This window comes from Nyctibius grandis, unplaced genomic scaffold, assembly GCF_013368605.1.
Source record: "Nyctibius grandis isolate bNycGra1 unplaced genomic scaffold, bNycGra1.pri scaffold_196_arrow_ctg1, whole genome shotgun sequence".
NCBI classification, from domain to species: domain Eukaryota; kingdom Metazoa; phylum Chordata; class Aves; order Nyctibiiformes; family Nyctibiidae; genus Nyctibius; species Nyctibius grandis.
In genome coordinates this window covers 616-12597 of record NW_027167569.1, presented here as the reverse complement: position 1 = coordinate 12597, position 11982 = coordinate 616, and the positions used below count along the sequence as shown (strand labels likewise).

The window sequence follows — 11982 nt, the reverse complement described above, 5'->3', positions numbered from 1 at the left end:
CCCCCCTCCCCCCCCTTATACCCCCCCTCCCCCCCCCCCGGTACCGGCCGGGCCATGGTTCGCTCCGGCTCGTGGCGCAGCTTCGGCCCCGCGCGCGCGGGGGGGGGGGGCGGGGCTCTGGGGAGGGGGCGGGGCCAAGAGCCGGAAGCGGAAGCGCCGCGCGGGAAAGGGCGGGGCGGGGGTGGTGGGGCACGTGACGCCGGCGGCGGCCAATAGGGGAAAAGGGGGAGGTGGGGACACGTGATGCGGTATGCAAATGAGGGTGACCACGTGGCGCCGAGGGCCCGCCCCCCCCCCCCCCCCCACAGAGACCCGCGCGTGGAGCCCGCGCCGCGGAGGGGGGGGCGGGGTTATGCTAATGAGGTGCCGCGGGGCGCGCTGGGAGAGGGGGCGGGGCCTGGGGTGAAAGGGTGTGGGCGGGGCTATGCTAATGAGCTGCCGCGGGGCGCGCCGGCCCTATAGGGACCCCCCGACCCCATAGGGACCCACCGGCCCCATAGAGCCCCCCCAGCCCTATAGGGACCCCCTGACCCTATAGAGCCCCCTTGGCCCTATAGAGCCCCCCCGGCCCTATAGGGACCCCCTGGCCCCATAGAGCCCCCCCAGCCCCATAGAGCCCCCCCAGCCCCATAGAGCCCCCCCCGGCCCCATAGGGACCCCCCTGACCCTATAGAGCCCCCTTGGCCCTATAGAGCCCCCCCGGCCCTTTAGAGCCCCCGGCCCCATAGAGCCCCTACAGCCCCATAGGGACCCCCCTGCCCCATAGGGACCCCCCGGCCCTATAGGGACCCCCCCGGCCCCATAGGGACCCCCCTGGCCCTATAGAGCCCCCCTGGCCCTATAGGGACCCCCCTGGCCCATAGGGGCCCCCTGAACCCTATAGAGCCCCCCCTGGCCCCATAGGGACCCCCCGGCCCCATAGGGACCCCCTGACCCTATAGAGCCCCCCCCCACCCCATAGGGACCCCCCCTGGCCCCATAGGAGCCCCCTGAACCCTATAGAGCCCCCCCTGACCCTATAGGGACCCCCCCCGGCCCCATAGAGCCCCCCCAGCCCCATAGGGACCCCCCACCCTATAGCCCCCCCCCCCCCACCCTATAAACACCCATAAACACCTTTTTTGACACCCATTTTATTTGAGGGGGGACGACACACACACAAAGGGGGCACCCATGGGTGGGGGGGGCACCCAGGGGTCTGGGGGGCACCCAGGGGGGTGGGGGGGCACCCAGGGGTGGGGGGGGCACCCAGGGGTGGGGGGTGGCACCATGTGTCTGGTGGTGCTCCCATGGGTCTGGGGGTCACCCAGGGGGTGTGGGGGCACCCATGGGGTCTGGGGGTCACCCATGGGTCTGGGGGTCACCCAGGGGGTCTGAGGGGGCACCCATGGGTGGGGGGGAGCACCCATGGGTGGGGGTCAGCGGCGGGAGCGCAGGTCGGTGGTGAGGGGGTCGTGCTGGATGGTCCCAGGGGGCACCCATGGGTCTGGGGTGCCACCACGTGTCTGGTGGTGCTCCCATGGGTCTGGGGGTCACCCAGGGGGTCTGAGGGGGCACCCATGGGTGGGGGAGCACCCATGGGTGGGGGTCAGCGTCGGGAGCGCAGGTCGGTGGTGAGGGGGTCGTGCTGGATGGTCTGGTGCAGCATCAGGGCCAGCAGCCCCGCCCGGTTGGTCATGGCCGCCCGCACGTTGCGCTCCTGCTCGAAGAGCTCGTCCAGCTTGTACCACTGTGGGGGGACATGGGTGTCACCGGGTGGGGGCACCCATGGGGACACCCGTGGGGACATCATCGTGGGCGTGGGGACACCCGTGGGGACACCCGTGGGACACCCATGGGGACGTGGGGGCACCATGAGGGACTTGGAGACACCATGAGGGACTTGGTGACACCCTTGGGGACACCCATGGGGATGTGGGGACACCCATGGGGACGTGGGGGCACCCATGGGGACTTGGTGACACCCATGGGGACTTGGGGACACCCTTGGGGACTTGGTGACACCCTTGGGGACACCCATGGGGACATGGGGGCACCCATGGGGACATCACTGGGGACATGGGGACACCCTTGGGGACATGGGGACATCCTTGGGGACACCCATGGGGACTTGGGGGCACCCTTGGGGACTTGGGGACACCCTTGGGGACACCCATGGGGACGTGGGGGCACCATGAGGGACTTGGTGACCCCTTGGAGACACCCATGGGGACATGGGGACACCCATGGGGACTTGGGGACACCCTTGGGGACACCCATGGGGACTTGGTGACACCCATGGGGACTTGGGGACACCCTTGGGGACACCCATGGGGACTTGGTGACCCCTTGGTGACACCCATGGGGATGTGGGGACACCCCTGGGGACATCACTAGGGGCTTGGGGACATCATCATGGACATGGGGACACCCTTGGGGACACCTATGGGGACGTGGTGACCCCTTGGGGACACCCATGGGGACTTGGAGACACCATGAGGGACTTGGTGACACCCTTGGGGACACCCATGGGGACTTGGGGGCACCCATGGGACACCCTTGGGGACATCATCATGGACATGGGGACACCCGTGGGGACACCCGTGGGACACCCATGGGGACGTGGGGGCACCCATGGGGACTTGGAGACACCATGAGGGACTTGGGGACACCCTTGGGGACACCCGTGGGGACAGGGGGACACCCATGGGACACCCTTGGGGACATCATCGTGGATGTGGGGACACCCGTGGGACACCCATGGGACAACCATGGGGACATGGGGACACCCATGGGACACCCTTGGGGACATCATCATGGACATGGGGACACCCGTGGGGACACCCTTGGGACACCCATGGGGACATGGGGACACCCATGGGGACACCCTTGGGGACATCATTGGGGACACCCATGGGGACTTGGAGACACCCTTGGGGACACCCATGGGGACTTGGTGACCCCTTGGTGACACCCATGGGGATGTGGGGACACCCCTGGGGACATCACTGGGGGCTTGGGGACATCATCATGGACATGGGGACACCCTTGGGGACACCCATGGGGACAGGGGGACACCCTTGGGGACACCCTTGGGGACATCATCATGGACGTGGGGGACACCCGTGGGGACACCCGTGGGACACGCATGGGAACTTGGGGACACCCATGGGGACTTGGAGACACCATGAGGGACTTGGTGACACCCTTGGGGACACCCATGGGGACAGGGGGACACCCATGGGACACCCTTGGGGATGTGGGGACACCCCTGGGGACATCACTGGGGGCTTGGGGACATCATCATGGACATGGGGACACCCTTGGGGACACCCATGGGGACGTGGTGACCCCTTGGGGACACCCATGGGGACTTGGAGACACCATGAGGGACTTGGTGACACCCTTGGGGACACCCATGGGGACTTGGAGACACCATGAGGGACTTGGGGACACCCTTGGGGACACCCATGGGGACAGGGGGACACCCATGGGACACCCTTGGGGACATCATCATGGACATGGGGACACCCGTGGGGACACCCGTGGGACACCCATGGGGACTTGGGGGCACCCATGGGGATGTGGGGGCACCATAAGGGACATGGGGACACCCTTGGGGACACCCATGGGGACATGGGGGCACCCATGGGGACATCACTGGGGACTTGGGGACATCACCAGGGAGATGGGGACACCCTTGGGGACACCCATGGGGACATAGGGACACCCATGGGGACTTGGTGACCCCTTGGGGACACCCATGGGGACTTGGAGACACCATGAGGGACTTGGGGACACCCTTGGGGACACCCATGGGGACAGGGGGACACCCATGGGACACCCTTGGGGATGTGGGGACACCCCTGGGGACATCACTGGGGGCTTGGGGACATCATCATGGACATGGGGACACCCTTGGGGACACCCATGGGGACAGGGGGACACCCTTGGGGACACCCTTGGGGACATCATCATGGACGTGGGGACACCCGTGGGGACACCCGTGGGACACCCATGGGAACGTGGGGGCACCATGAGGGACATGGGGACACCCATGGGGACTTGGAGACACCATGAGGGACTTGGTGACACCCTTGGGGACACCCATGGGGACATGGAGACACCCTTGGGGACACCCAAGGGACCTCAAGGCCACCCAAGGGCCCCTCAACACCACCCAAGGGACCTCAGGGCCACCCAAGGGACCTTCACCACCACCCAAGGGACCCTTGGTGACACCCAAGGGCCCCTCAAGGCCACCCAAGGGACCCTTAATGACACCCACAAGACCTCACACCACCCAAGGGACCTCAGGGGCACCCAAGGGCCCTCAGGGGCACCCAAGGGACCCTCAATGACCTCCAGAAGACCTCACCACCACCCAAAGGTCCCTCAACACCACCCAAAGGTCCCTCAACACCACCCAAGGGACCTTCAATGATCCCTAGAAGCCCTCAACACCACCCAGGAGACCTCAGGGCCACCCAGGGGCCCCTTAATGACACCCACAAGACCTCACACCACCCAAGGGACCTCAGGGGCACCCAAGGGCCCTCGGGGGCACCCAAGGAGCCCTTGATGACACCCAAGGGACCTTCAACACCCCTCAAGAACCCTTCACCACCACCCAAGGGACCCTTGGTGACACCCAAGAGCCCCTCAATGATACCTAGAAGACCTCACTCCACCCAAGGGACCTCAGGGGCACCCAAGGGACCTTAAGGCCACCCAAGGGACCTCAGGGGCACCCAAGGGCCCCTTGATGACACCCAAGGGACCTTCAACACCCCTCAAGAACCCTTCACCACCACCCAAGGAACCCTTGGTGACACCCACAAGACCTCAACTCCACCCAAGGGCCCCTTAACGACACCCACAAGACCTCACACCACCCAAGGGACCTCAGGGGCACCCAAGGGCCCCTCAATGACCTCCAGAAGACCTCACCACCACCCAAAGGTCCCTCAACACCACCCAAGGGACCTTCAATGACACCCAGAAGGTCTCAACACCACCCAGGAGACCTCACCTCCACCCAAGGGCCCCTTAATGACACCCACAAGACCTCACACCACCCAAGGGCCCTCAGGGGCACCCAAGGGACCTCAAGGCCACCCAAGGGACCCTTGATGACACCCAAGGGACCTTCAACACCCCTCAAGAACCCTTCACCACCACCCAAGGGACCCTTGGTGACACCCAAGAGCCCCTCAATGATACCTAGAAGACCTCACACCACCCAAGGGACCTCAGGGGCACCCAAGGGCCCTCGGGGGCACCCAAGGAGCCCTTGGTGACACCCAAGGGACACCCAAGGGACCTTCAATGATGTCCAGGAGCCCTCAACACCACCCAAGGAACCCTTGGTGATACCCACAAGACCTCAACTCCACCCAAGGGCCCCTTAATGACACTCACAAGACCTCACTGCACCCAAGGGACCTCAGGGCCACCCAAGGGCCCCTCAATGACCTCCAGAAGACCTCACCACCACCCAAAGGTCCCTCAACACCACCCAAGGGACCTTCAATGACACCCAGAAGGTCTCAACTCCACCCAGAAGACCTCAACTCCACCCAAGGGCCCCTTAACGACACCCACAAGACCTCACACCACCCAAGGGCCCTCAGGGGCACCCAAAGGACCTCAAGGCCACCCCAGGGGCACCCATGGGCACCCACCACGCGGACGCGCTCCAGGTCCACCTCGGCGCGGCGCAGCTTCTCCCAGCAGTAGTGCCGGTGGCAGCGGCGCTTGGGCACGCGGCAGAACTCGCCCGTCAGCTCGAACACGTCCCGCACCAGCGGGCACCCGCACACCTCGTCCGCCGGCACCTAAGGGTGGGGGGTGGGGAGCACCCATGGGTGCCCCTCAGGGTGAGGAGGGAGGGCTTGGGTGTGGGGGGGAGCACCCATGGGTGTCTCGTGGTGAGGAGGGGGGGCTCAAGGGGTGGGGAAGGGATCCTGTGTGTAGGGACCCTCCTCGTGCTCTTAAGGAGCACCCAGCACCCATGGGTGCCCCCACACACACAGCCCAGCACCCATGGGTGCCCCCCCAGCACCCATGGGTGTCCCGTGGTGAGGAGGGGGGGCTCAAGGGGTGGGGAAGGGATCCCGTGCGTAGGGACCCTCCTCGTGCTCTTAAGGATGCCCCCAGCACCCATGGGTGCCCACCCAGCACCCATGGGTGCCCCCACACCCCCCTCAGCACCCATAGATGCCCCCCGAGCACCCATGGGTGCCCCCACACACACCCAGCACCCATGGGTGCCACACACACCCAGCACCCATGGGTGGCCCCACCAGCCCCCATAGGTGTCCCCCCACACCCCTCCCAGCACCCATGGGTGCCCACACACACACCCCAGCACCCATAGGTGCCTCCCCACACACACAGAGCACCCATGGGTGCCTCCACACATCCCCAGCACCCATAGGTGCTGCCCCCCACACACAGCACCCATGGGTGCCCCACACACACACATCCCCAGCACCCATGGGTGACCCCCCCTCCCCCCGTCAGCTCGAACACGTCCCGCACCAGCGGGCACCCGCACACCTCGTCCGCCGGCACCTAAGGGTGGGGGGTGGGGAGCACCCATGGGTGCCCCTCAGGGTGAGGAGGGGGGGCTTGGGTGTGGGGGGGAGCACCCATGGGTGCTCCGCGGTGAGGAGCGGGGCCTTGGGTGGGGGGGAAAGGACCCCTCACTTAAGGACACCCCCAGCACCCATGGGTGCCCACCCAGCACCCATGGGTGCCCCCCACACACAGAGCACCCATGGGTGCCCCCCAGCACCCCCAGCACCCATGGGTGGCCCCACCAGCACCCATAGGTGTCCCTCCCCACACACACACACAGAGCACCCATGGATGCCCCCCAAACACACCCCCAGCACCCATAGGTGCCACCCGAGCACCCATGGGTGCCCCCACACCCCCCTCAGCACCCATAGGTGCCCCCCGAACACCCATGGGTGCCCACACACACACCCACACACCCAGCACCCACGGGTGGCCCCCCAACCACACCCATGGGTGCCCCCACAGACCCCCCCCCAGCACCCATGGGTGCCCCCCACACACACACAGAGCACCCATGGGTGCCTCCACACATCCCCAGCACCCATAGGTGCTGCCCCCCACACACAGCACCCATGGGTGCCCCCCACACACACATCCCCAGCACCCACGGGTGACCGCCACACACACAGCCTCAGCACCCATAGGTGCCCACACACACACCCCAGCACCCATAGGTGCCCCCCCAGCATTCATAGGTACCCACACACACCCCCAGCACCCATAGGTGCCCCCCGAGCACCCATGGGTGCCCCCACACACACCCAGCACCCATGGGTGCCACATACACCCAGCACCCATGGGTGGCCCCACCAGCCCCCATAGGTGCCCCCCCACACCCCTCCCAGCACCCATGGGTGCCCACACACACACCCCAGCACCCATAGGTGCCCCCCCCACACACAGAGCACCCATGGGTGCCTCCACACATCCCCAGCACCCATAGGTGCTGCCCCCCACACACAGCACCCATGGGTGCCCCCCACACACACATCCCCAGCACCCATGGGTGACCCACACACACACAGCCTCAGCACCCATAGGTGCCCCCCCATAGATGCCCCCCCTCAGCACCCATGGGTGCCCCCCACATACATCACCAGCACCAACAGGTGCTCCTCCAGCACCCATGGGTGCCCCCTGCACACCCACACCCCCCCAGCACCCATAAGTGCCCCCCCAACACATCCCCAGCACCCATGGGTGACCCCCCCCCCCGTCAGCTCGAACACATCCCGCACCAGCGGGCACCCGCACACCTCGTCCGCCGGCACCTAGGGGTGGGGGGTGGGGAGCACCCATGGGTGCCCCTCAGGGTGAGGAGGGAGGGCTTGGGTGTGGAGGAGCACCCATAGGTGTCTCGTGGTGAGGAGGGGGGGCTCAAGGGGTGGGGAAGGGATCCTGTGTGTAGGGACCCTCCTCGTGCTCTTAAGGACCACCCAGCACCCATGGGTGCCCCCAATACAGACCCCTAGCACCCATGGGTGCCCACACACACACCCCAGCACCCATGGGTGCCCCCCCAGCACCCATGGGTGCCCCACGGTGAGGAGGGGGGGCTCAAGGGGTGGGGAAGGGATCCTGTGTGTAGGGACCCTCCTCGTGCCCTTAAGGACGTCCCCAGCACCCATGGGTGCCCCACACCCCCATAGGTGCCCCCCCAGCACCCATGGGTGCCCCCACACCCCCCTCAGCACCCATAGATGCCCCCCGAGCACCCATGGGTGCCCCCACACACACCCACACACCCAGCACCCACGGGTGGCCCCCCAACCACACCCATGGGTGCCCCCACAGACCCCCCCCCAGCACCCATGGGTGCCCACACACCCACACACACCCCCAGCACCCATGGGTGCCCCCCCACACACACAGAGCACCCATAGGTGCCTCCACACATCCCCAGCACCCATAAGTGCCCCCCCCCAGCACCCATGGGTGCCCACACACACCCCCCAGCACCCATGGGTGACCGCCACACACACAGCCTCAGCACCCATAGGTGCCCCCCCATAGGTGCCCCCTCAGCACCCATGGGTGACCCCCACATACATCCCCAGCACCAACAGGTGCTCCTCCAGCACCCATGGGTGCCCCCTGCACACCCACACCCCCCCAGCACCCATAAGTGCCCCCCCAACACATCCCCAGCACCCATGGGTGACCCCCCCCCCCCCCGTCAGCTCGAACACGTCCCGCACGAGCGGGCACCCGCACACCTCGTCCGCCGGCACCTAGGGGTGGGGGGAGCACCCATGGGTGCCCCTCAGGGTGAGGAGGGGGGGCTTGGGTGTGGGGGGGGAGCACCCATGGGTGTCCCATGGTGAGGAGGGGGGGCTCAAGGGGTGGGGAAGGGATCCTGTGCGTAGGGACCCTCCTCGTGCTCTTAAGGACCCACCCAGCACCCATGGGTGCCCACCCAGCACCCATGGGTGCCCACACACACCCCAGCACCCATAGGTGCCCCCCCAGCACCCATGGGTGCCCCCACACCCCCCTCAGCACCCATAGATGCCCCCCAAGCACCCATCGGTGCCCCCACACACACCCACACACCCAGCACCCACGGGTGGCCCCCCAACCACACCCATGGGTGCCCCCACAGACCCCCCCCAGCACCCATGGGTGCCCACACACACACCCCAGCACCCATAGGTGCCCCCCCAGCACTCATAGGTACCCACACACACCCCCAGCACCCATGGGTGCCCCCACACATCCCCAGCACCCATGGGTGCCCCCACACACCCACACACATCCCCAGCACCCATGGGTGCCCCCACACACCCACACACACCCCCAGCACCCATGGGTGCCCCCCCCCCACACAGACAGAGCACCCATGGGTGCCTCCACACATCCCCAGCACCCATAGGTGCCCCCACACACACAGAACCCATGGGTGCCCCCCCCACACACACAGAGCACCCATAGCTGCCCCCACACCCCCCTCAGCACCCATAGATGCCCCCCGAGCACCCATAGGTGCCCCCACGCACACCCAGCACCCATGGGTGCCCCCCCACACACCCAGCACCCATGGGTGCCCCCACACACACAGCCTCAGCACCCATGGCTGCCCCCCCACCCGCGCCCCCACCCCCAGCACCCATAGGTGCCCCCCCAGCACCCATGGGTGCCCGGCCCCCACCCCCTCCAGCACCCATGGATGCCCCCACACACACCCAGCACCCATAGGTGCCCCCCCAGCACTCATAGGTACCCACACACACCCCCAGCACCCATGGGTGCCCCACACACACCCCAGCACCCATGGGTGCCCCCCCCACACACCCCAGCACCCATGGGTGCCCCCCCATCCCACCCCCTCCTTCCCCCACGGCCCCTCCCCTCCCCATAACCCCCCTCCCCATCCCCTTAAAGACCCCCCCAGCACCCATGGGTGCCCCCCCCCATCCACACCACCACCCCCAGCACCCATAGGTGCCCCCCCCACCCATGGGTGCCCCCCCCTCACCTTGGGGTCCCGCGAGTGCTCGGGACACAGCACCTGCAGCCTCTTGCAGTAGGTTTTGCTTTGGGGGTTGTAGACGTCGCAGAAGAGGCGGGTGGCCCTGGGGGGGGGCACCCATGGGTGCTGGGGGGGCACCTATGGGTGCTGGGGGTGGGGAAGCGGGTGGGGGGGGCACCCATAGGTGCTGGGGGGGTCTTTAAGGGGATGGGGAGGGGGGTTATGGGGAGGGGCTGTGGGGGAAGGAGGGGGTGGGGTGGGGGGGCACCCATGGGTGCTGGGGGTGGAGGTGTGGGTGGGGGTGCACCCATGGGTGCTGGGGGTGGAGGTGTGGGTGGGGGGGCACCCATGGGTGCTGGGGGGGCACCTAGGGGTGCTGGGGGTGGGGGTGCAGGTGGGGGGGGCACCCATAGGTGCTGGGGGGGGTCCTTAAGGGGATGCGGAGGGGGGTTATGGGGATGGGAGGGGCTGTGGGGGGGGCACCCATGGGTGCTGGGGGTCAGGAGGGCACCCATGGGTGCTGGGGGGGCACCCATGGGTGCTGGGCCCCCCCCTCACTCACCCCTCGATGCGGGTGGGGTACATGGACCCGAAGGACGTCTGGCTCTCGTACTGCCGGCGAAGGGGGGGGCGCTCAGGGGGGCACCCATGGGTGCTGGGGGCCCTATAGACCCTCTGCCCCCTATAGCCACCCCCCTCCCCACCCCTATAGCACCCATAGGGACCCGCTGGGGCGGGTGGGTGGCCCCTATAGCACCCAGGGGCCCTTATAGCACCCAGGGGCCCCTATAGCACCCATGGGCCCCTATAGCACCCAGGGAGCCCCTATAGCACCCAGGGAGCCCCTCTACCCCCTATAGCACCCAGGAAGCCCCTATAGCACCCAGAGAACCCCTATAGCACCCAGGGAGCCCCTCTACCCCCTATAGCACCCAGGAAGCCCCTATAGCACCCAGAGAACCCCTATAGCACCCAGGGAGCCCCTCTACCCCCTATAGCACCCAGGGAGCCCCTAGAGCACCCAGGGAGCCCCTCTATCCCCTATAGCACCCAGGGAGCCCCTATAGCACCCAGGGAGCCCCTCTATCCCCTATAGCACCCATGGAGCCCCTATAGCACCCAGGGAGCCCCTATATCCCCTATAGAGTCCCTACGGCCCCTACAGGACTTGGGGGGGGGGGGGGGGGTGTTGCCAAGCCCTGGGGGGTCCCAGGGGTGCCTACAGGGCCTATAGGGTGCCAGAGGTGCCTATAGGGTGCCAGGGGTGCCTATAGGGTGCCTATAGGTGTTCTATAGGGTGCCTATAGGGTACCTTGGCGTAGCAGCGCTCCATGTGCCGCAGGGCCACCTTGGGGTTGATGGGGTGGCCACAGGAGACGCAGAAGATCTGGAGGTCGGTGTCCTCGCTGTCACCCTCCGTGCTCTGGGGGGGGGGGGACCCATAGCACCCATAGGGCACCCAGGGACCCCATAGGGCACCCAGGGACCCCAAAGCCCCCATAGGGCACCCAGGGACCCCATAGGGCACCCAGGGACCCCAAAAGCCCCCAGGGCACCCAGGGACCCCATAGGGCACCCAGGGACCCCAAAACCCCCAGGGCACCCAGGGACCCCATAGGGCACCCAGGGACCCCAAAATCCCCATAGGGCACCCAGGGACCCCAAAGCCCCCATAGGGCACCCAGGGACCCCATAGGGCACCCAAGGACCCCAAAACCCCCATAGGGGTCCCAGGTGTCAGGGGGGACCCCAAAGCACCCATAGGGCACCCAGGGACCCCATAGGGCACCCAGGGACCCCAAAACCCCCATAGGGCACCCAGGGACCCCACAGCCTCCACAGGGGACCCGGGTGTCAGGGGGGACCCCACAGCACCCATAGGGCACCCAGGGACCCCATAGGGCACCCAGGGACCCCAAAACCACCATAGGGGACCCCACAGCCCCCAT

General features: G+C 67.3%; 1 protein-coding gene across 1 annotated transcript; it reads right to left on the bottom strand.

Moving 5' to 3' along the window:
• Positions 1-1136: 1136 nt before the first annotated feature.
• Positions 1137-11534, bottom strand: LOC137677395 (CXXC-type zinc finger protein 1-like). Its single transcript, XM_068424698.1, has 5 exons — positions 11346-11534; positions 10596-10645; positions 10040-10136; positions 5664-5816; positions 1137-1729 (listed from the first exon to the last, which is right to left on the bottom strand). The coding sequence occupies exons 1-5, from the start codon at positions 11532-11534 to the stop codon at positions 1589-1591; spliced, it is 630 nt and encodes a 209-aa protein (XP_068280799.1). The 3' UTR covers positions 1137-1588.
• Between the last annotated feature and the right edge of the window lie 448 nt (positions 11535-11982).

Excerpts from the sequence above, each read along its gene's own strand:
- LOC137677395 (XM_068424698.1), bottom strand. The coding sequence starts at position 11,534 with ATGGGGGCTTTGGGGTCCCTGGGTGCCCTATGGGGTCCCTGGGTGCCC. Across the intron at positions 5,817-10,039 it reads AGCACTCGCGGGACCCCAAG|GTGCCGGCGGACGAGGTGTG; the intron begins GTGAGGGGGGGG and ends CCCCACCCTTAG. Across the intron at positions 1,730-5,663 it reads ACCTGGAGCGCGTCCGCGTG|TGGTACAAGCTGGACGAGCT; the intron begins GTGGGTGCCCAT and ends GTCCCCCCACAG.